Genomic DNA, 20,927 nt, shown 5'->3' with positions numbered 1-20,927 from the left:
TCCCATGTTGGCATGGACCAGATTTACTTATTCCTATCAAGCATTTATTAAAAAGGCAAATCATCACATGCTTTCCCCGCGTTTCTCAAAATTTTCACTTTTGCAGCAAATAATTGTCTTGTAAGCAGTTTGGAAAACAATTACTCACAACAGTCTAATCACTGAATTTAGAAAGCAGAGATTTCCATCTGCAGCTCCTTCACATTAACATCTGTTCCCAAATGAAACATGTCAGCAAATATGTCAGAACGTGACACAAAATGGCCTCTATCTGATAGATGGAGGACAGCGTGGTGGACCACCACTGAGATCCAACATGGCTCCATCAGGGTGAATATGTAATCCAGCTGCAGCAGCCCCGTCAGCAGCGACGCACCATGTGTCCTCTGCAGTGGGGTCGCAGTGGTGACAAAAACCAAAGCCACCGCTGATGGAGACAGAGCCTCAGAGCAGAGCCCAGATAAATACTTGAAATCAGGCGGCTAATAGCCACGATAACTCAAGAGTGTCGGAGAGGAAACATTTTGTTAAACAAACAGTATGCTGTCTAATTGCTGTGTTCAGTCATCTGCACAGCTTATCACAGCAACTTTCTCTGATGTGAAGATAGAGTGGGCTGAGCTGCTCTGGGCATTTTTTTCCCCCAGTGTTTTTGTTATTTTCTGTCACAGTATAAAAACAGAGAATTTAGGGAAGACTCATACAGAGAAGAGGAATGACATCTGATATATTAATGTCGGGAGCCAGACATCTTGCATGCACTTTCAGTGGCAGAGCTTTGCCTTGGAGCGGTGCCCCTATTGAAAGAAACGTGCAGTGATGATACCACAGCCAATTTGCTAATGTTTCTCTTCATAATCATTTAAAGTGACATGCGATGATCCCTGGTCATAATATTAGAGACGACTCATTTTGTAGGCTTTTCCCCTCATAGGCAGGATTTTACAGATAGTTTTGTCCTGTTTACAATTACTTTGCAGGGTGGATAGAGAGGGCAAAATACATGTAAAACCAAAACTATGTGAACATATTTGTTACAACAATGCAAGTAAAAACAAGAAGCAAACAAAAAAAAAGGGTGAAACAAGCTGCCAAGAAACAGAGGGGGAAAAAATGCAGTGGTTTCTCTGAAGCAGATACTCACGTGCAACAGAGAAGTTATTTAAGGGGGTTTCCAGCTGGTCAACATCTTGTGGCCGCTCTTTGTAGCCAATGAATGTACCATCACTCTTCAGGAGAAAATACCTTGGCCTCCAGGTCTTGATGTATTCTCCTGATATCAGAAAGAGATTGAAAGAGGACTGCTGAGTTAGAGGAGACAAAAAAAACAAAACAACTTGTAACAAAGTAAGATTTTAAAGAGGGTTTCTGCTCACAGACAAACCGTAATTGAAAAACTTCACGTGGTTTCACATTCTCAAAACGCTGACCAATGCACAAGCTTTTTGTGTACATTGTGGCTTCATGATTAATGACATAACAGTGTTGTCCTTTCTCTTTCAGTGTAATTCCCAGAGGTGCAACCCGTTTCCTGCAATCTAATTACTATGCTGTTCACCAGTGCTCCCTAAAATGACCATCTTGTCACAGTCTTTCCTTTAGTGTAGGTCAGCTGCAGGACAAATGGTGGTTTTAGTAGGAGTCAGGACCCTTTACCCCCGACCCGTCTGTCCCCTTTCCAGCAGTCACTTGCAATGTGAACATTCAAACTGTCCTAAAACTTTTTATATCCTGGACGATTCAAGATTTGTGTGTGTCGATTATGTTAGTAGCAGCTAATGCAGCTTCAAGCACAAGCCAAGACCTGGTTAGTTCACTTCTTTCTCCAAATACCCAGATTTTCCAATCTTGTAGTCTTGCTGACTCAAGTGACATCACTTGAGGCAAATTTTGCTCAACTATTGTTTTTGTTTTTTAAAAAACACGCAGCAGTGTTCTCTAAGACCCGTAAAAAGATTTTCACATGTGTAAAGTTCCACTTTAAAATATAAATGCTGTAACTGTAAATGTACTTTAATCGTAACCACTCTTCTGTTTTTCCCCCCCTATCAATCATTTTGTAACACCAAAATCATGTTTGCCACAAGCCTCAATTTGATTTTCAAATAAAACTTTCCACAATTTCCATTTTCTAGACAACACCCATAACCTCAAGCCATGCATGTCCATCCCATTCACTTAGACACACTAGCATCACACAAATGAATCTCTCCTAGGCAGACAAAACTCAATTTATTCCGGTGATGCTTCAGGAAATGTTGTGCCAGATGTTGTGCAGACGGGGGGAAGAAAAATAGCTTACATACCATAACAAGGCAGTGGCACACAGTGGAGAGGAACTTGAATATTTATACAGGAAAAGTGTAATTTATTTTTAATTACGGAGCCACATATTAACCCCATGCAGAGCTGTAGCAAGCTGTCCTTAATTGCCCCATTTACTTCAACACAGAAGTGTGGTGTGTGTGTGAGTGAGTGAGGGAGAGTGTGTGTGTGTGTGTGTGTCTGCAGGGGAGAGGTAGGAGATCTGTCAATATGAGCTTCTGTTACCCTCCTTCAAACACACACTTGACTGACTGACTGATGAAACTGATAGCAGATCATGTCTGAGACAGTACAGACCACACCGCAGCTAGCAATGTCTCCTCTGTTTAGTGTCCTTATAAAAAATTTAAGTGGACGACAAGAATTTACAGCACTGTCTCTTTTCAAGATTTGTCACTTTTGACACCTCAGAATTTCAAAACTTTCTCTTCTTGCTTCTCTCAAGAGCAACAAACTAATAGGACATTTTCCATATGTTTTTTTCCTCTGTCAAAATAAAGGCAGGAGGAAAGGAAAAGAAGTCGTTCTAGTTGACCACGTACAGCAGGATGAAGCCACCTTCACCTTTCAGCAGAGCATCAAGCCATTAAACCCAAAACAAACACCCCAGTGCAAAAACACCTGATTTACGGCGACTGGCAAGGTGGTGGCACCAATCACTACACTAGAGGAAACATCTGCCTCGGAGCACAGTATACTTCAGTCTTCAATCTGCGGCAGATGTCCAATATGTTATTACATTTTTCATCATGGCACAGCAGGAGATTTTTCATCTCGTTTTTCTGCAAACTAAGTGTTTTCACACCAAACATAGCTCATTTAGAAATTAGCTCGACTTTGTCAGCCGTCAGATATGTGCTGTCCTAATTGAAATACACACCGGCAGGACACCGTTTGGTGGATCTCCCTTGTGCCTGTTTCAATGTAACACAATTACCGTGATGAGTCGTTTGTCTGTTTTTAAACTACAAGCCTCACCAATCAACTTCCACATCAGTCACCCACATGTGCACGACGGTCTCCAGAGAATCCACACGCATTGTGTTATTTATCACAGGCCTTCAAGAGAGCCAGACGTCCTTACTTCAGCAAAAAAATATATGCATGGAAGGGGTGCTATTTAAGAGTACATGTAGCCATATAAGAATCAGCTGGCAGTGAAACCAAGAGCCTGTTCAACACAAACGCAAGTTGCCTAAATCTTTCACACTGCGGCCAGAAAGTCTCCTGAGCCCTGCACACCGAGCCTTGTTTTCCTCAGCTGGGCCCCAGCTGGTGCCTCACTCTGTGGTCAGGTTTTGGCTGACCCATATCCCCCAGCTATAGTTCATGCCAGCTCACAGTGAGGACAGTATGTGCACAATGCAGAGAGAGCATAATGAGCCCCCTACCTGACACCAGACGAAGGTTCAAACATACACGCCCGTCTCACCGGCGGAGACTAAACTTTCAGTTTTGAAGTTTCGGTTTGGCAGGAGGAATGCAGCAAATCATTTCCAGACTGAGCTCAAATCTTTTCTACATTATAGCATTCAGGTCTTGTGATGAGCAGAGGCAGGTGTTTATGTGTACGCATGTGTGTGCTTGTGTGTAAACACATTTGTGTGCGTGTGTGTGTGTGTGAGTGTGTGTACATTGCCTAGTGGGTAGTGACAGGTATGTGTGTGTCACAGATTACAACAACATCCAGTTTGGAAGGCTCTGGGCTTTTCCTGCCAGCTACACTGACGCACAGCACCCACCAGAAGTAGCATGGGTGGTCATACATGACGCAGCAGCGCGTGGTGTGTGTCAGCAAGACATTCTCCCACACTGAGGTGGCCTCACTCATGTGGATGTTGGGAAGATGACAATGCCAGCTTACCGTTCTCAGTCACTGGACTCTTTTAAACAACTGTCACTTGCATGAGTTATGAACATCCGATATTAAAAGGACATTATGACAGGTCTGCATGGCCACTGAGGCAAGGCCACACGAAACAAATAAAGATGCAAACACATGTCGGAATGTGACACCCGAGGTCTAAAGCCCTCCTGAGATGAGTGAAACATCTATTGTGATAATGTAACTGCAAGAACTGATGGAAAAAAAAATGTATATGTTTAAAAATACACTACACTTTGATGGTCACAGAGATGTGGCACAGAGAAACGAAGCAACTCCACATCTGCAATGCACGTACTTAAGATAGCGCACTCTCTTTCTAGACAGGAGGACACTGCAACTTCCTCATCTGTGACCTCAAACCTGGTGACATGACAACAGTGGAAGTGGCTATATCCGTTTGTCTACGTGTGTCTGCAATGTAACCCCCAGCAAAGAGTCTGCACAGAGAACACAAACAACAAAGATGACCCTTGTCAGCTTCCTATTTACACCCATTTCCCCTTCTACTTTTATTCAGTTCTACTTTCCACGCCGTGGCCTTTCTTAAGCACTGACATGACAAGAAAGTGAAACTGACAGCTGCACCTTTTGTATTTTTTAATTGCTTTAATTTAATTGTAATTGACTGCAACGGAATTATATTACACCTAAGCTGTGATATAGACACACAGAGTGAATCAAAAACAAACCTGACTAAATATTATCTTTGCTTTTTAGTACTTTATAAGACTTTACTTCAATGCTTTGCAGAGTAGACCCCAAATACATCCTGTGTACAGTAAGAAACACAGTGCAGACTGCTGACAAAGGACAATGGGCCTCCTAACAACACAGGAGAGCCTTCTGCTTTTAAGTGAGTTCATCATAACTGATGTAAACTAAACTCTTTTGATGTCAGTGTGCTCTCCAAAACAGGAAACTGGCCAACCAGACAGACTGACCACAACCTAGATAAGATAAAACCTCCTTCAAGTGTCAGTTTTGACTGTAAGTGCAGAGACATGCAGACGCATTTCGCGCTCTGAAGAAATCCACTAAACGAGCTGCATCCCGGAATCAAAGCTTTTCTAATAAAAGTCAAGTGTGACAGCAGACATGTGGCTGAACTCAACCAAATTAGGGGAAGGACAGAAGAATAGAAAGACTGATTTGACACCAGATGAGAGATGAGAGAACTAGAGGGGATGAGAAAGCCATGCAGAGTTGTGTTGAGCGAAGTGGTAGTGAGACAGATCACTACATATGTTCTCCACATATGTAGGACTGGGAGTAGGGGGTGTGAGTGCAAGTGGAGTGTGTATGAGCCATGCGTATTGTCTGTGTGTGTGTGTGTGTGTGTGTGTGTGTGTGTGTGTATGGGAGGAGCTGTCAGGGCCTGATAGAGTGTCTTTACATGACAAGCAGCTGCTGAGGTCTGGGATGCGCGCTGGGCAAAGTGGAAAATAATGAACGGAGAACCGCTGCCAAACACAACAGAATTCATCTTTATTTGCCAACTGCTGCATGTCTCTGTGTGTGGACAGCTCCAGCTTGCCACCACCACGCCCTCTTTACCCCAAATATACACACACACACACACATACACACAACAAGGTACAGAGGGTGGAGGGGGGGGAGAACAGGTCTGGCCACAGCTGTACATGATGGAGCATGGTCTTGTTTGCTCATGCGCGTGTGTAACAAATCATAAGCACTGTGTGTTTAGGTGTGCTAGTTTGTGTTCTGAAAAGGTGCCCCAACAGAGGGTGAACAACGGTAAACCTTTATCTTAAACATAATTTGAAGCTTAATCAAATCGAAACGTTATATTCCAGATATCCAGATGCTGAAATCTTCACGACTTGCACGATTAAAATATACATTCATGTTCTCGTTTGACATTGAAATCATTTGCAGGTCAACTCATCTTAAGAGGCCTTAACAGTAAGAGTGAGTTGAACCGGCAGGCTCATAGAAGGCGTCAATAAATAAAAAAGGAAAAAAATGTGGACGGCTTTAGACCAAAAGGGGAGAGAGGGAGAGAGTGACAGAGGTTAGTGGCTGTTTCCGAGGAGCGTCCTGTTCTGTCCGTCTCTACGTGACAACAACAGGAATGTTGAGGTCCCAGCTGCTGTGGCTTGTTGGCTTTTAATAAGACACATCATGCAGCATTCATCGTGGGCCCCCAAAAGGAGAGGCCACAGTGTCCTAACAATGAGTCCAAACTAATAGCTCTGTTGCACGTCATCCCTTTCTCTCCCCCGTCGTACCCTGCTCTCTTTCTACTTTTTAATAAAATTTCAAGAAGAATAATTTAAACAGAGGACCACCTTAGTCATCTGGCACTGGATAAACTATACACACACACACACTCAGTCACACGACATGTGGTTGAATGTAAGCACACACACACATAGTGAGAGCGGGTCAGACAAAATGCGCCTCTCAGTGCCCACACCCAGTGGTTGGACTTCCTGAGGGGGCTGCTGTTGGGTTTTGTCCCCGTCTGGCCATTCATGGCTTGGGGATGAGAGGAAGGGAGCCAGTGGTAACTGCATGAACTGTGCATGTGTGTGTGAGTGTGTTTGAGTGGTGAGAATCGGATGAGAAGGGGGGGTGTAGGCGGAGGTTGAGGATTAGGGAATTAGAACTCCAAAGCGAGGGAGGAGGAGGGGAGCGGGCTGCGCCTTTTGTTGGTTTTTCCTCAGCCGCCCCCGCCATCTCTTCGGCCCTTTTCTGCCGGGTTCTGCCTGTAGGCTGCAGCTGCGGCCTGCCACCCTGTGCCCTGCATCTCAATGAGCCACGGGCCGCCTGCTCCAGAGGAGAGGGGGCTCCCTGATGCAGGGGTCACCACTGAGCCCCAGCAACCACAAACTCCGCCCCATGCCATCCCCTGCTCTGAGCCCACAGAGCTCCTAGCAGGAGCTTCTCTTGCTGCCCGGACACCCATCTACCCATTTGCCCCTCTCGCTGTGACCATATAAGGCAGCACCAGGCTTACATGCCATGCTGAACTGTCCAGGAATTTGGGCTCCTTCATTTTATTCCCTTTCTCTTTATGTCCTCCTGACATCCCCCTCCTCTCCAAACCTCTTTTGTTAGCCCCTCTCTCTCTCTCTCTCCCATGCAGCTGGATGGGGGACTCCATTGCCAGGGCTTTGGCAGCAGCATCAACAGGTTGCGGGGAAGGGCAATGGAGGCTGCCCCTCTTTCTCACGCTTGTAAGAAAGCCCTCACTTCTTCTCTGTGGTGAGTGACACCTGCTGATTACCATAGAGACACTGTGGGAAGTTCCCCCCTGCCACACTGGGGCTGAGATTTGCCCCCTCTCCCTGGGCAAACAAGCAGTCCATGGATTAGTTAACTGGGTTACTGCATGACAAACAAATAAACACACATTATTTAGAGCAAATTAGTGCCAATGAGCTCTCAATGACAAGTGTAAGATCTAACGCCCTCAAACGAGCAAAGAGTAAAGCTTCCTTCTCAAAGAATGATGAAACTTTCTTTATAACTTCTAAAATATATTCTGAATAACAGAATAAGCTGATGTGGAGGATGCAACACATACATACAGTCAACTCTAAGTCTGCAGACAGCTGAGCGTCCCCTTCATCTCACTGTCTCCCCTACCCTCCCTAAACTGAAGAGAGGTGCCAGTGATGTGATTGATGTCAGAGACTGGGAGCTTTTCGCTGGTCCATAGCCACTTCCGCCATGGGTCTGAGTTGTCAGCAGGGTCATTATCCTAGCAACAGGGTGGTGGGGCTGTGGGTGAGGAGTGTGTGCACTGGAAGTGGGGGAGGACCGAGGAGGGAAGGGGAGGGTGAGCCGGTGGGAGCAGACAGAGGCAGAGAGGAAAGAGGGGAGTTAATAGAGACAAGGAGAAGAGGAAGAATGTGAGTGTAAAAATGGAAGAGAACAAGAGGAAACAACAGAGACAAAAGGGGAAGGGAGGAACAGAGACGGAGTGCGCTGCCGAGTACCACAGTTGTGGACGAGCAGGCGGACTCTGCACAGCAAAGTAAGCACACAGCGGGCTTGCCGCGAGAGGAGGCGAGCGGTGGAGGTGCCACCTCCCCCAGCCTCCCTCAGCCCCCCCCCCCATCATGCCAGCCAGCCAGCCTGCCTGCCGACAGCTGCACCCCAGTAATTTACTTCTCTCCACCACATTTAACAGGAAGACTGCTTCCCATTACCCAGGGCAGGGGGTCCGCGCTGACGGCCAGACACCCGGCCAGAGCGCTGGCTTCCCGGTGTGACACCCTCTGCTGCTGGACCCTGCCTACGGGGCCTCCATTCCCAGATCGGCCTGGCACTTCAACTTCCACTGCTGGGTAGTGTCTGAGTATTTAATCACCAGAGTTTGAAATATCTGTTGTGAAGTTATTTGCAAAAAAGTTTTTTAAAAAATGTACTGCATGCTACAACTATTCAGTCAAACTACTAAATTACCCATCATCACATAATTATGTCCCCTAGTTTATGCATAGCTTCCCCTTCGCAAAAATGCCTTTCATCTCTCACTCAGCGCCTCAGTTTTCCACACACGCGTTGCCCTTTCATGACTGTTCACTGGTCATGATAAATAAATAAATAAATAAAAATCAGTCCTAACTTGTATAGCGCTAGAAAATTGAAAATTATAAATCATCAAAATCAGTCCACTACTGTCTGGCTGAATAGTTTCATAAGTAGTATTACTTACGTCTATTAGCAGACAGAATCTTACAAAATACACAATAGGCTTATGTATTAAAAGATATAAATACTGTAATCACGTTGCTATGATTATGATTAAAGTAACTTTATTACCATGACATATTGTTTGCAAGCTTCGAGATAACAAACTGAATCATTTGGGGATCCAGGGTCATTTTATGTGCGCTCGAGACTTGTTTGTCACGTGTAAAAGCGTGAGAATATTAGCAAATAGGACGAGCTACAGCGCCAGTTCTACAGTTCATAATGCGTGAGCTTTGTGTGCGTGCTGCTGCAGTGTGTGGCCCATGACAGCCATAATGAGGGAACGTGTAGGAGCCTGGGCAAGCCCAGCAGCAGAGCTGGCAGCTAGTCAAAGTCCTGAAGTCCTGAGACAGTCAGCATTGCAGCATCATGAGACACTCCTAATCAGGTGGGCCTGCTCCTTTGAAGAGCATTTAACTGTGCAGGAAACATAACGTTCCCTCACTGAGATCACTAATACAGACAGAAAACGAATGCAAATGTGGAAAATGCTGGCTGAATTATTGGAGGTCTGTTCGCCAGATGCACAAGGCGCAGATATTCAAAAGATGAAAAAAAAAAATTGTTTCATCTACACTGACTACTGTGTCTGAAGCTTCCACAAAACCCATGCATGCTTTTCTCCTCTCCCCCCCTCTCTCCGCTCTCTCTCGTTCCCACTCATACACTTTCCTGGACCACCAACAAGGTCTCGCTTGAAGGAGCAACTCATGGGTGTCCTTCAGCCGCATGACCAGCACAGCAGCCAATCAGCTGATGAGCTCCAAACCAAACCACAAGAGGGTCTCCGTGGCATGTCGCACATAACATCCATCCGTTCTCCTGAGGCCGACCGGGTCACTGAGCAATGTTCTGGGAACATCCCAAAGACGCTGCTCGACTTCTGTCTTTCTCTCTCTGCCTGCCCCTTCATCTATCCCTCTCTATCTCTATGGGTGTGCCCTCTTGCTTTCCCTTCCTCTCTCACTCCACTCCTCCTCTCATGTGTCAGAGCCAGCTGAGCGTGCTACCCAAATCCAACAGTTGTTGCGGCCTTCGTTAGCCTAACGAAGGGGCCGGCTCTTTATACTTGTCAGGGAGCAAATGAGTCAAACAAACAAGGGCCAGGGAAGAGGGGAGGACAAGCGAGCGCTGTTCTGTTGAGCTTCACTGGGTTTTTGGCCGCAGCACTTCCCTGGAAACTAGGGAACCCACAATCTGCCTCTTTGATGTCTGATGATACTCTGGCTTTGATGGAAACTTTGGAAAAACACACTTGCAAAAAAAAGAAATAACATGCTGCTCGGTCTCGGTGGCCACTAGAGGCCGTAGGCACATTCAAAGTGTGTGCGTGCACTCTGTGAAGGATCTAAAAGGGAAGTATCATTTGGGGACACATAACAACTGGTTATGATAGTAACAACAAAGTTACAGTGTTTTTGCAAGCCTGTACTTGCGATGCGGTCGGTGCATAAGGGCACTGGGTAATGTCCTGCTGGCAGTGTAACTTCTGAATAAATATGCTTCACACTGTCCATACACTCACACATTTGCATATGCATGTCCAGACGTACACACACACACACGCGCCCACACATTACCCCCCGTCTTACTCGGCTGCTTTGTCTTGCATTCCAAAACTGTCCTTCCAAAACAGACAACCCAAGATAACAGTCACAACAACACATCCCAGGCAGTGTCCACAATCCAGACACATTACTGCAGCACAAGGCTTATGGAGAAAGTATGAAGGTGTGTCCTTCAGAATGAGATCATTTCACTGAGCGCGGCCCGTCTGGAACAAATGTGCAGAGCGCTCCAAGGCTGACAATCTTCAGCTCTAATGACAGATTAACTCTGCTGGAGGGTTTACAAGGTACGAAGGCACAATGCTTGCTCTACTTTTTTTTTTTTTTTTTTTCCTCTCCACGAGCCTCCACACAGTTTACACGTGCGTGCTGAACATGACTAATCAGACAAGAATCAAAGAGCGAGAGTGAGTGGCATGGATGTGTTCAGCTGACATACCAGGGCTGCTGCGCTCTGTGACTAGCCCACCATGAAATCTATTCATCATGTACGACCATTAAATAGGCATTACCGGAGGATGAGGCCACATTTTAACTGTACCTGCTTTTGTTAGGTCCCATACCAATGTATGTTTGGTGCGAGAGCATGTCAATGGAACACACATGCGAGATGTTGATGGAAATATGGAGGGCTATCTTTTGTAAAACATTAAATTGGTGTTTTGAGTGCACGCATGGGAGTAATGAGCATGCTGAACACACTTGGAAGCGGCATAAGCCATTTATTATTACGCCCACATGGAGATGTGAGTCACTTGGGTGGCGCCACCACACACACACACACACACACACACACACACACACACACACACACACACACACACACACACACACACACACACACACACACACACACAAAGCTCCACACACGGTGCAACATGGGATGATAGTGGTTGAGTGGGGGCTACCTGGCTAAAGGTGATGGACAGCGAGACAGGGCTACTGCAAGTTCACCTTCTGTGCAGTGGCTCTGGGGCAAAGACTGCATGACAGTGACGCGACACTAAAAGCCTTCCTGTCAAGGAGGCAGGTGGACGCCCTCCAATCAAAACACAGAGGCTCTGGGTGACATTTCACAGGGCACAGCTGCTGGGCTGCGACAGCATGCCAACTCACTATTCCTGAAGGGTTGTTTGTTTAGTGTGTGTGTGTGTGTGTGTATGAGTGTGTGTCACAACTAGAAGGGTGTCACTGCTACAAGTATGCGTGTGTGTGTGTGTGTGTGTGTGTGTGTGTGTGTGTGTGTGTGTGTGTGTGTGTGCGCGCGCACTACTGCCACACTGTTTTTTCTACCAGTCACTATTTGACTGTTCGTATAGTTATACTTTACACTGGCTCTGATATCTGTTATCAGTGGTGCTGAAGGTGTGGAAAATGGACCCGTGCCAATTTGGTGACACAAATAACACGTAGAGACCAAAACAAACACCAGGAACAACTGTGCGTATACAAATATACACGCTCAGAATGAATGACACGTCAGCCCAAACTTTTGACTGTCACCTAACTAAACTAAATATCATTTTACCTGTTGCCTTCCAGAGAAAGCGTGTTCCTGTTTTTGTTTTTCCACGGAAGAGAGACACAATATCACAGTTCGTCTATAAAGTTTTTGACGTGATTATTTGCATGAATTTTGCTTTATAGATTTGAATGACAGTGAGCTCTTTGATTGTGGATTAGATAAAACTTTAAAGCATTGGTCTATACTCAATAGAGCTTGTGCACATTAAACACTAATAGCACCAAATGTTTTATCCTTTCATTCGCTGGAAGGACCAGGGTGTGTCTCCCTGAGATCAACTGAGCCGAACCAGACTGACCCTTCCCTAAAAACAGCAGCCTGTTATGCTCTTAGCCCAAGCCTTGATGAGGGGGAACATAGGCTAACACACCACAGCGGCACACTGTTTCCCCTAGAGTCCCAGGAACTCTCCTAGTGACCTGCTCCCATCACCTTATCCCTTGAGTCAGAGTCTTGCTTTCCCCTCTTCCAGTAAAACACTGGCTCCTTGGCACCTAGCCCGGAGAGCTTCATTGTTTTTCTGGAGAAGTTCCTTATCCTTTTTTGCCCCTGGTGGCGGTGGTAGTGGAAGCAAGTGGTGGATTGGGCTCTGCGAAGCAGCCGTAGTTTGAAGGCAGAGTTAGTATGCACACATAAAGCTGCTCAAAGCCAGCAGGTATGTGAGGAATGCCTCTTCGTCCAAACAACAAGACTCACGCCCGACACAGAGCCACGCCACACAGCGCTGTCAGAGCAGCTAAATGGGGCCCACTGGGGACTCTGCAGCTGGATGGCTCTTTACACTAGATCTGGCATACAGCCTGTTTAAATACGCTTACCCGGGGATAAGTCACCTTGCACATATGCCATTCGATTCAGACATTTCTGCAGTATTTAGAAACCACATCTGTCACTAGTGTGCTACAGCTAAACTCTTGCTAATCCATGTTTTAGAGTGTACTCCATGAAAACAAGTACTTGTTTTGCAGTTTAAATGCATTCCCTCAATGTATCAACAAGAGTTTTTGCATAACATACATAATTTAGGGTCTTTGCATATTTTGTGTTCTTGGCCAGCTTGGTCAACCCACAAGTTTGCACAGTCGAGGGTTTGAGTACACGAGGTGATGAGGACTATATACTATGTCTTGATTGAATTGCAAAAAAATACACTCCACTGTGCGCCAACGAGCTGCATACAGTAATTATCTCATTCCACCTTGATTTTTCAAGCACAGCAAATTACAGTCAGCAATCAAAAATGAGACTCTTTACAAATCAAACTCTATAGCACAAAATGTATCTGTGTATTTACCTCTTTTATGCAGCCATCCCTCCTTGACAATCACCACATTGGTCATGTTGGTGGGCAGGGTGGAGGATCCAGGTTTCCCACAGGGAGAGACACAGCTTTGTTTCCTTTACTCAGCCCTGTGCAGGAGCCTGGAGACGGGGTCCTGGGGTTTACAGCCGCCTTCTCAATGGTGGTTACCTATTAGTCGAAAAAGAGTAAAAATTAGCTCCATATTGAGGTGAAAGATTTTTTTTCACTTGTCTGAATATTAACCCTCATGTCAACATAGTAGAAGAGAGGCAGTGGAACTGAGCTTTATGGCCCAGTTAGCGGAGGATATGCTAAAACCACAGTCCCTTTCACATGTGGAACCTGCAACATTGCAAGGTTCAAATATCTGTGTAAGGCCGTGGTTTCTGGCATTCACAATGAAGTCTCCCCGTATTGGAAAATTCCATGCTGTTCACACACGGCACAACCATTCCTGATAGTTTTTTTTCTACACATGAGCAGAACAGCAGTGAATTAGAAATTACTGACAGAAAAACAACAACAAATATTTTGCAGTTGCATGGCTGCTTTCCTATTTCCTATTTAGACCATGAACGTCACGATGTGTCATGAACATATGATTATATAATTGCATTCATTTGGCTCCATTTTCATCCTCTTAGCAGGTAGAAACACAGTTAAAAATTTAAGGGATCTTGTTAAGCGGTTTGATGAGTATTATGTTTCTGTTTGTGCCGAGCATACTGTGGGATTTAAGTTTCTGAGGCGGATGGCAGCGACCATTATCCCACTTGCAGATTTGTGTTTTGGCTAAAACTTGGACTGGATTGGATGACAGACTTGAAGGGGCTGAAAACAAAACTATTTTCTACATTTTCTGTTCTGAACAAAGACTTCCCTCAGGTGTTTCATTGCCTCAACGTGATCGTGGAGGTTACTTACTATTTATTTGAAAAGAATTCCAGACATTGATCATTAAATTTATCATACATTCAGGATCTTTTTGAACTTTTATCACAGAAAAAACACCAAGGTAATCAACCACAGCCAATAAACACTGCAGAGACAAAAAAATAATAATCCAAAAATACTTTCACATTTCCTAGTACTTGAAATGTACTCATTTACAATATTTTGTTCCTCAAGTTATCTAAAGAATTTCACTTCCTTGTGCGTAAGAAATAGTTACATGTGAAATCCATTATAGATTTGCTGACTTACAGTGAAATGTGTGCTAAAGTAACAACACCTTATATCCAACCAGATCATACAATAATATATACATTTCAGAGATCCATATATGATGAAGATCATGTGATCAAACGCTCCCAGAACAGCTACTCCGCTAAATGACCTTTGATATAAGAGAGTATTGTTTACTAAAATATGATGCTGATTTGTTTACACCACCTGTAAGAACTAAAAAAAAAAATAATAATAATACTTGTTTTCCACAATGCCATGACAACTAGGCAAACTCAATCTGCTGATGAAGATCATGTGATGTGATTGAAAGCTCCAGAACAGCTACTAAATGGGCCCTGGGGGGGGGGGGGGTTAAACATATTGTTTACAGTGAGGATGAATAGCTCTATCTGAGTGTTGCTGTTTTTATTTCACACCTGACCTGTGGCGGAAGCATCAACCAGTGTGATGTTTACAGAGCAGCTCAACAACAACAACGACCACATCACACATGAAACAGAAATTAAAAACCCGTTGTCACGCAATAAATGCATGCAAGGGCCGTCAAAGTAATTGAGCGGCATAAAAGCTGAACGTGGGTTTAAAAAGATCGAGTCAAAACTTATGACAGAAGACAAGATAACAGTACGCTGATAGACCAAACAGGATTGAATACCATCACAAACTTATCAGTTATTCATCAACAAGACATACTTGAAAACCTGCAGGCTATCATAACTAAAAGCTTGACCTTTTGACTCTGTACTCCTTTATGATATAAAGACAGCTTTGAATGCAAGGCAGGAGCAAAGGAACAATCAATTGCCGTGCTTGTTCACACAAATGCCCCATACTGCACCGGGCAATCTCTGACCATCGACTGAAATCAATTTGCCTGCTGCTGCTGCTCCATCAGCGTAAAAGCCATCAAAAGAGAGCTCTGTTTGAGCAGCCTCATCCAGCTTACTGGTGGGGACAACAACAGGAAGTGGATGTGACTATTGACAGACTACGAGTCATATCAGTACAGCCCCAGGCTCGAATACATCTGTCAGTGAATGTGCGATCAACATGCCTTTCACTGCCGTTCTGCTCACTTGCATCAATGAGCAAAAGTGAGTTTATGAAAGCACGATTTATTTTTGCTCTGTGTTTTTGTTTATTGCACTGGGGTTGTGGTGCTTGTGTCACACAGTCGATGCTGGAAGGATCCTGGAGAGGGATTTTAAAAAAAAAAAGCACACTGAGTGCCTATTCAAACTAAAGGGATCACACAAACCGTTGGATCCCTTCTGCATCTTAGTGTGTACTCTGTGACACAGGCACGCACACATTATATACACATTGGGATACATCACACAAACAAACTTGAGCGCACACACCACAGCCAAGAAAGCAACACATGCACAAGACCGGCTCTGGAGCCACAACAGAGCGCTGCTGTTTTAATGGGAGCGACCTGTTGCTACTGCGGCCTGTGTGGAAAAGCTGGGCTGCTGCCAGCGCTGCAGCCAACAGCCACTGAATGAACCCAGTACCCTGACAGTCGGTCACATGGTCCTCAGGCCTCTGGGCCACCGCCTGCTTGCCTGCCTGCCTGCCCTGCTGTTAGCGGAGCTTTCAATCATTCATCTTTCTGGCTCCAGCTCCAGGGGTCACCCCCATTCAATGCAAATCAGCATCATGCAGCAAAGATGCCACACACTGAGCCTGTCACTGGGACACAGAGGACAGTCCCATAAGTTTACGGCAGGAAGCAGAAAAATCAGGCCGACATCACCACATTACTTCCTTCATCTCTGATCGATAGATACAAGTCTGTTTTTTGCTCCATTTTCTGCTGCCGCTTTGGTAAACAAGAGAGTCAGCGGCTGGTTTACGGGTACAAAGATAGAACAAACACTACGCTCCAATATTTCTAAAACGACCGAACAGAACGTGAATACGCTCACCTGTCGCTGGAAGATGGTCCCTGTAGTTGTGACACTAGTTTTGTGTTTTAGATGTACCACCAGCGCTGGTCTGATCTACGATACAGTGGCAAGTTCCTCTTTCAAGTTCCCTGAAAACACATCACTAATGATATGATTATTGTGGGTAGGTGTAGCTGAATACTAAACCACAGTCACTGTAACCTTCAAAGGCAAGTAAGATTCACTGCTTTAATCCAGGTAAGACATGGACAGTAAACCCGTTTATGATTCATGGTAATGTATTCATGTTCATGCTGTTCAGACAAGTCATGAACTAAATTAAAAGATAGATCACAAAGACGGACTCCAGTCGCAACATACTCATTCTTAAAAAAAAAAGGGGGGGGGATCTGGTTAACAAACTGAGTCAAACCTCAAAGCCCTGCTCCGTTTGGTTTGTTTCGAATCCAATGACACTGCTGTTACCGTGAACAACTAGCAAACAACATGAATGAAACAACTATTTTAGGCCGCTGCATTCTCAGTTTCATGACACAGACCAAGAAGAGCACCATCATGTGATGCTGATGGCGTGCGCTACCATCATCAGAAGTGTATCCTCCTTAGCAATAATACATCTAAACTCCCGTTGCGCAGACAGGGGGTGGGGTGGAGGGGGACAATAAGTCTGCCTGTGTACAGGGACAACAATTTCAAACAACATTCCTCAGATTCTGCATGCAACTGGTGGCACATTTGCGTCAAAGGGGCTGTGAAGGATTGGGTGGGAGGTGACTGGTATTTTCTAAATAGAACAGGGAGAGCCAAGCAGCACAGGCACCGGCTGCATCATTACGCCAGCTTGTTGCGTCTTCCATCGGGTCACATGCCAAGTCTCTCCCTGCGTAGACACACTGGACAGATGTGGTCTCATGACTGATAAAAAAAAAACAAAAAAACATTTTGACACTTAAAGGCATTACGGGTGCAACACGCCCAGGGACAATGTTCTCTTTGCAGACTGTACATGAACATGTAACCCCCCCGGGAGACGCAGAGAGTCAAACAAAACACAAGCAAAGTATCTCAAGTCGGACCTTTGAAGCTTGTTGTCAAACCTTTTCATTTTGACTCCCACCAACAATCTCTGTAGTTATGATTGAAGTCAAGAGATGCATTACTGTCATCACTGTAAGTGCGATGAGTGAAGACACCAAAAGTGTGCGTTTTGCAATTGTCCTAATTACAAGGGAGGAAAATAAGACTTTAGTCTAGCTTTTATTTATGACTTCCCTGAAGTCCAAACTTTGGACCTAAAAGGTCATTGGGCCCCATTTTGAGAAGTCAACAACAACAACAACAACAACAACAACAATGGAAGATGTACTACTACTACTACTACAACTCTGTATCATTGAATGTGCAGCAACAAGGTAAATGATTGTCTGGCTATAAATGTCTCACTCCCCAAAACAAGTAAACAAACGCAGTTGGTAGTTCATAACAATGAATGAGTCTCTCTCTCTCTCTCTAGTTGAGCTCATTTGTTTTCATTTGCCTGCTGGGCCATAAAGTACAAGTAAAGACAACTTTCTCGTGGAAAGTGAAGCGTTTTTTAAAGTAACACGACTGCAGATATGTTGGCCTGAGGGCTGTCTTTAAAAAAAAAAAGAAAAGAAGAAGAAGAAGAAGAAAAAAAAGTGGTCATTGTTAAAAAAAAAAGAGAAAAAAGAAAAGAGGAAAAAAATGAATGGTTAACATCTGATGAAAGACTCGCTGTTTGTTTCTGGGAAGCAGAAGAAGAAGAAGAAGAAGAAGAAGAAGGAGAAGGAGAAAAAACAGAAACACAACAAACAGCGGCGTTATAATTTACGACAGGACGTTTTAGTAGCTGTTGACTTGGACTCGCCAAATAACTTGTAACAGCGAAGTGAAGTCAGGAAAGTACCTCATTTCAGGTTTGCATTTAGCGATAGAAAAGGATATGGGGCCTAGCAGGGCAAGCTTGGGTGAGAATAACCGCATCCTATGTAAGTACAATGGGGACCTACCCTGTCTAGCTGTCGACCTCTTGTAGTTAACCATGCGAAAGGAAATGCGGACATTTACCTGGACAGGAATTCAACAATGTGTCCGTCTCATTATAGTGAGCTGTGTCGGCGGTATTTTAAGTTGATAAGTCCTTCAACAATCTGGACAAAAGTGCTCTCATTTACTCCGTTTCTTTGCCTTTCTTCCACTACACCTCCCAAACGCGCTGTCTGCAATGCCTCTGTGGCAAGCCTCATCTCCCGGGTCCTAACGCCGAACCGCTTTAATGAGCCACACACACTCATAGTAGGCCGCCAGTCGTCCCATTGAAAAAAAAAAAAATCCTGCAGAGCTGCTATGGGGGCTTACGAGGGGTCTGCGTGGCCTTGTTGAACCCTACGTTGTTTTATCTGTGGACGGGTGGTTTCCAAAAATGAGGCCCTAGGACCAAAAAGAGGCCCCTGTAAGCTTTCCAGTGCAATGAGGGGGGAACTTCCTGTAACAAATGCATGAGATAATGTGCACATTTTTTGTCCCAGCTGTGCATTTGATAATTATTTTTTTTGATATCTTGAGCTGTACATTTAGTCATTTAGTTGATGTTTTTTATCCAAAGCGACTCACAAAAAAAACAAACAAAAAAAACAATCAAGATAAGTGCGACCGGGACATGTTAGTGCAACATTGTTTGAGTCACAGTCACTAATTACATCAGTGGTCATTTAAATCTACATATTACAAAAATATAAAGATACATTCATGTACAATCATGGAAACTAAACAGATACAGGATTAAATAACTGTTAAAATAATATTGGCGCGAGAGGCGTGGTACACCCCGGACAAGTCACCAGTTCACCAGGAGTATCTATTGCACCTTCTTCTGTATCCTTAACACCCTCCTCTGTTCCTTTACTCACTCAGACTTATGTTTTTCAGATGTAATGTCCTGGTTAGACCACGTAACCCCAGCTGTATGTACATTTATCTATTTGGTGTGTAAAATGTTGTGGATGTGAAAAAAATGCTCATCACAATTCCCATTTTTATATATTTACAGCAACTTGCCCCCAAATATTTAATTTTCTGAAATTTAAGACTATAAAAAGAAAATATTTACACCTGATGTGCTGGAATAAGTTAATTTTGGGCATTTATAAGTTATTATCAAACTTATATCCATTTTTTTACAAATTCTGCTATAGGCTGTAGACAGTTGTTTAATACCCCTTAAAATGATCAATACTTCATCAGGTTAAATGTATTTTAATAATGTAATAAAGTAGCAACATAAAAATACTCCAAGTGGCAAGAAGTCAACTTAAAAATGCTCAATACAATAAAAAATGAAAATACTGTGCATTTAAATGAACAAACAAATAAACATATTAAAAAAAATAAAACAGTGTCAAAAGGGGGGATTTCCAAAACAAAATATATCGGCAAAAGCAGAAGTGCACTGTGTACTGTGGCTTTAGATAAGAAATGTCACATGCAGATTAAAGTGGTTTGTTGTTAAGAGAAAAATCAACATAATCATAAAAACAAGACTCAAAGAGGATAAAACAATTCAAATATGTGTATTATATATATATATATTGAAGTATGGATATATATATTAAATCACAGTAAAAATCAATTTGACAAACTAACAGATAACCATTGTAAGCAGTGTAGACACAGTTGTGATGCTGCTGTCCTTCTGTTGCTTGTCAGCACTCAATCTGCAGGCTTCTGGTAGTTGATTCATGGCATATTTCTGAAGACTACACACTGGAGAATTACAGTAGTCAAGTCTGCTGATGCTAAAAAAGACCATTGACATTTACAGTGAAAGGCATGATAGCCATATGGTGAAGTTTAGAATCAAATGTAACCGTCAGATTTTTTTTTTCATGAACTTTCCAACCATTATCTTGTTTTTGGCACTCTTGGAGGTTTTATCTTGGTTATTGGTTATTTTCTGGAGCTTTCAAACGTATCACATGTTGGTCATCAGTGGATGGAGTGAAAATCATAACAACAACTCAGCTTGCATATCAACAGATCCATCTCTTTGATAACGGAGCAAACGTCACGGATAGATGAAGAATGACGTTGAAAGCAAAAAAGAAAAAAAGTTAGTGGACCTTAAGTATTATTTCCAGGGTCAAGAATGAACTTAAGCTGCATCAGTTGTGTCAACAGGAGATGCAGCAACATAAAGTTACATAACATGGCACGTGTCTCCTGTTGCACTGCACAAAGTAAATATAAAAAAGATTTATCTGTGAGGTTCAAATTATAAACCTGCTTGTTATTCTGGATTATTTTAGATAAACAGTCATCTGCAGCCATAAAGAACACCCTGCCGGAGAGGTAGGAGTTAAACCAGTTTAGGACAGGTACAGACAGGCCAGCTCAGTCAGACTTAAAAGAAGCCAGGGATCCTCTGTATCAAATGAAAAGCTCAGATGTCTACTTAGTCAAAGTGTCTAATATA

General features: G+C 43.8%; 1 protein-coding gene across 4 annotated transcripts in view; it reads right to left on the bottom strand.

The window, feature by feature from the left end:
• The window catches only part of akt1 (v-akt murine thymoma viral oncogene homolog 1), a 30,137-nt gene extending 11,309 nt beyond the window's left edge, over positions 1-18,828 (bottom strand). Inside the window, exons 1-4 of one of the 4 annotated variants that reach the window (XM_010738250.3) lie at positions 18,524-18,828; positions 16,454-16,563; positions 13,326-13,502; positions 1,145-1,273 (exon numbers count right to left, since the gene is read on the bottom strand). In XM_010738250.3, the coding sequence (XP_010736552.1) occupies positions 1,145-1,273; positions 13,326-13,371 (175 nt within the window). In that variant the 5' untranslated portion in view covers positions 13,372-13,502; positions 16,454-16,563; positions 18,524-18,828. Of the gene's footprint in view, positions 1-1,144; positions 1,274-13,325; positions 13,503-16,453; positions 16,564-18,465 lie in introns of all 4 variants that reach the window. The other 3 variants (XM_027274826.1, XM_010738248.3, XM_010738247.3) reach the window with 3 other exon arrangements.
• Positions 18,829-20,927: the final 2,099 nt, after the last annotated feature.

Source organism: Larimichthys crocea, chromosome XXIV (assembly GCF_000972845.2).
Source record: "Larimichthys crocea isolate SSNF chromosome XXIV, L_crocea_2.0, whole genome shotgun sequence".
Lineage (NCBI taxonomy): Eukaryota > Metazoa > Chordata > Actinopteri > Sciaenidae > Larimichthys > Larimichthys crocea.
Note: the sequence above shows the minus strand (reverse complement) of the source record. Positions and strands in the feature narration are given on the sequence as shown.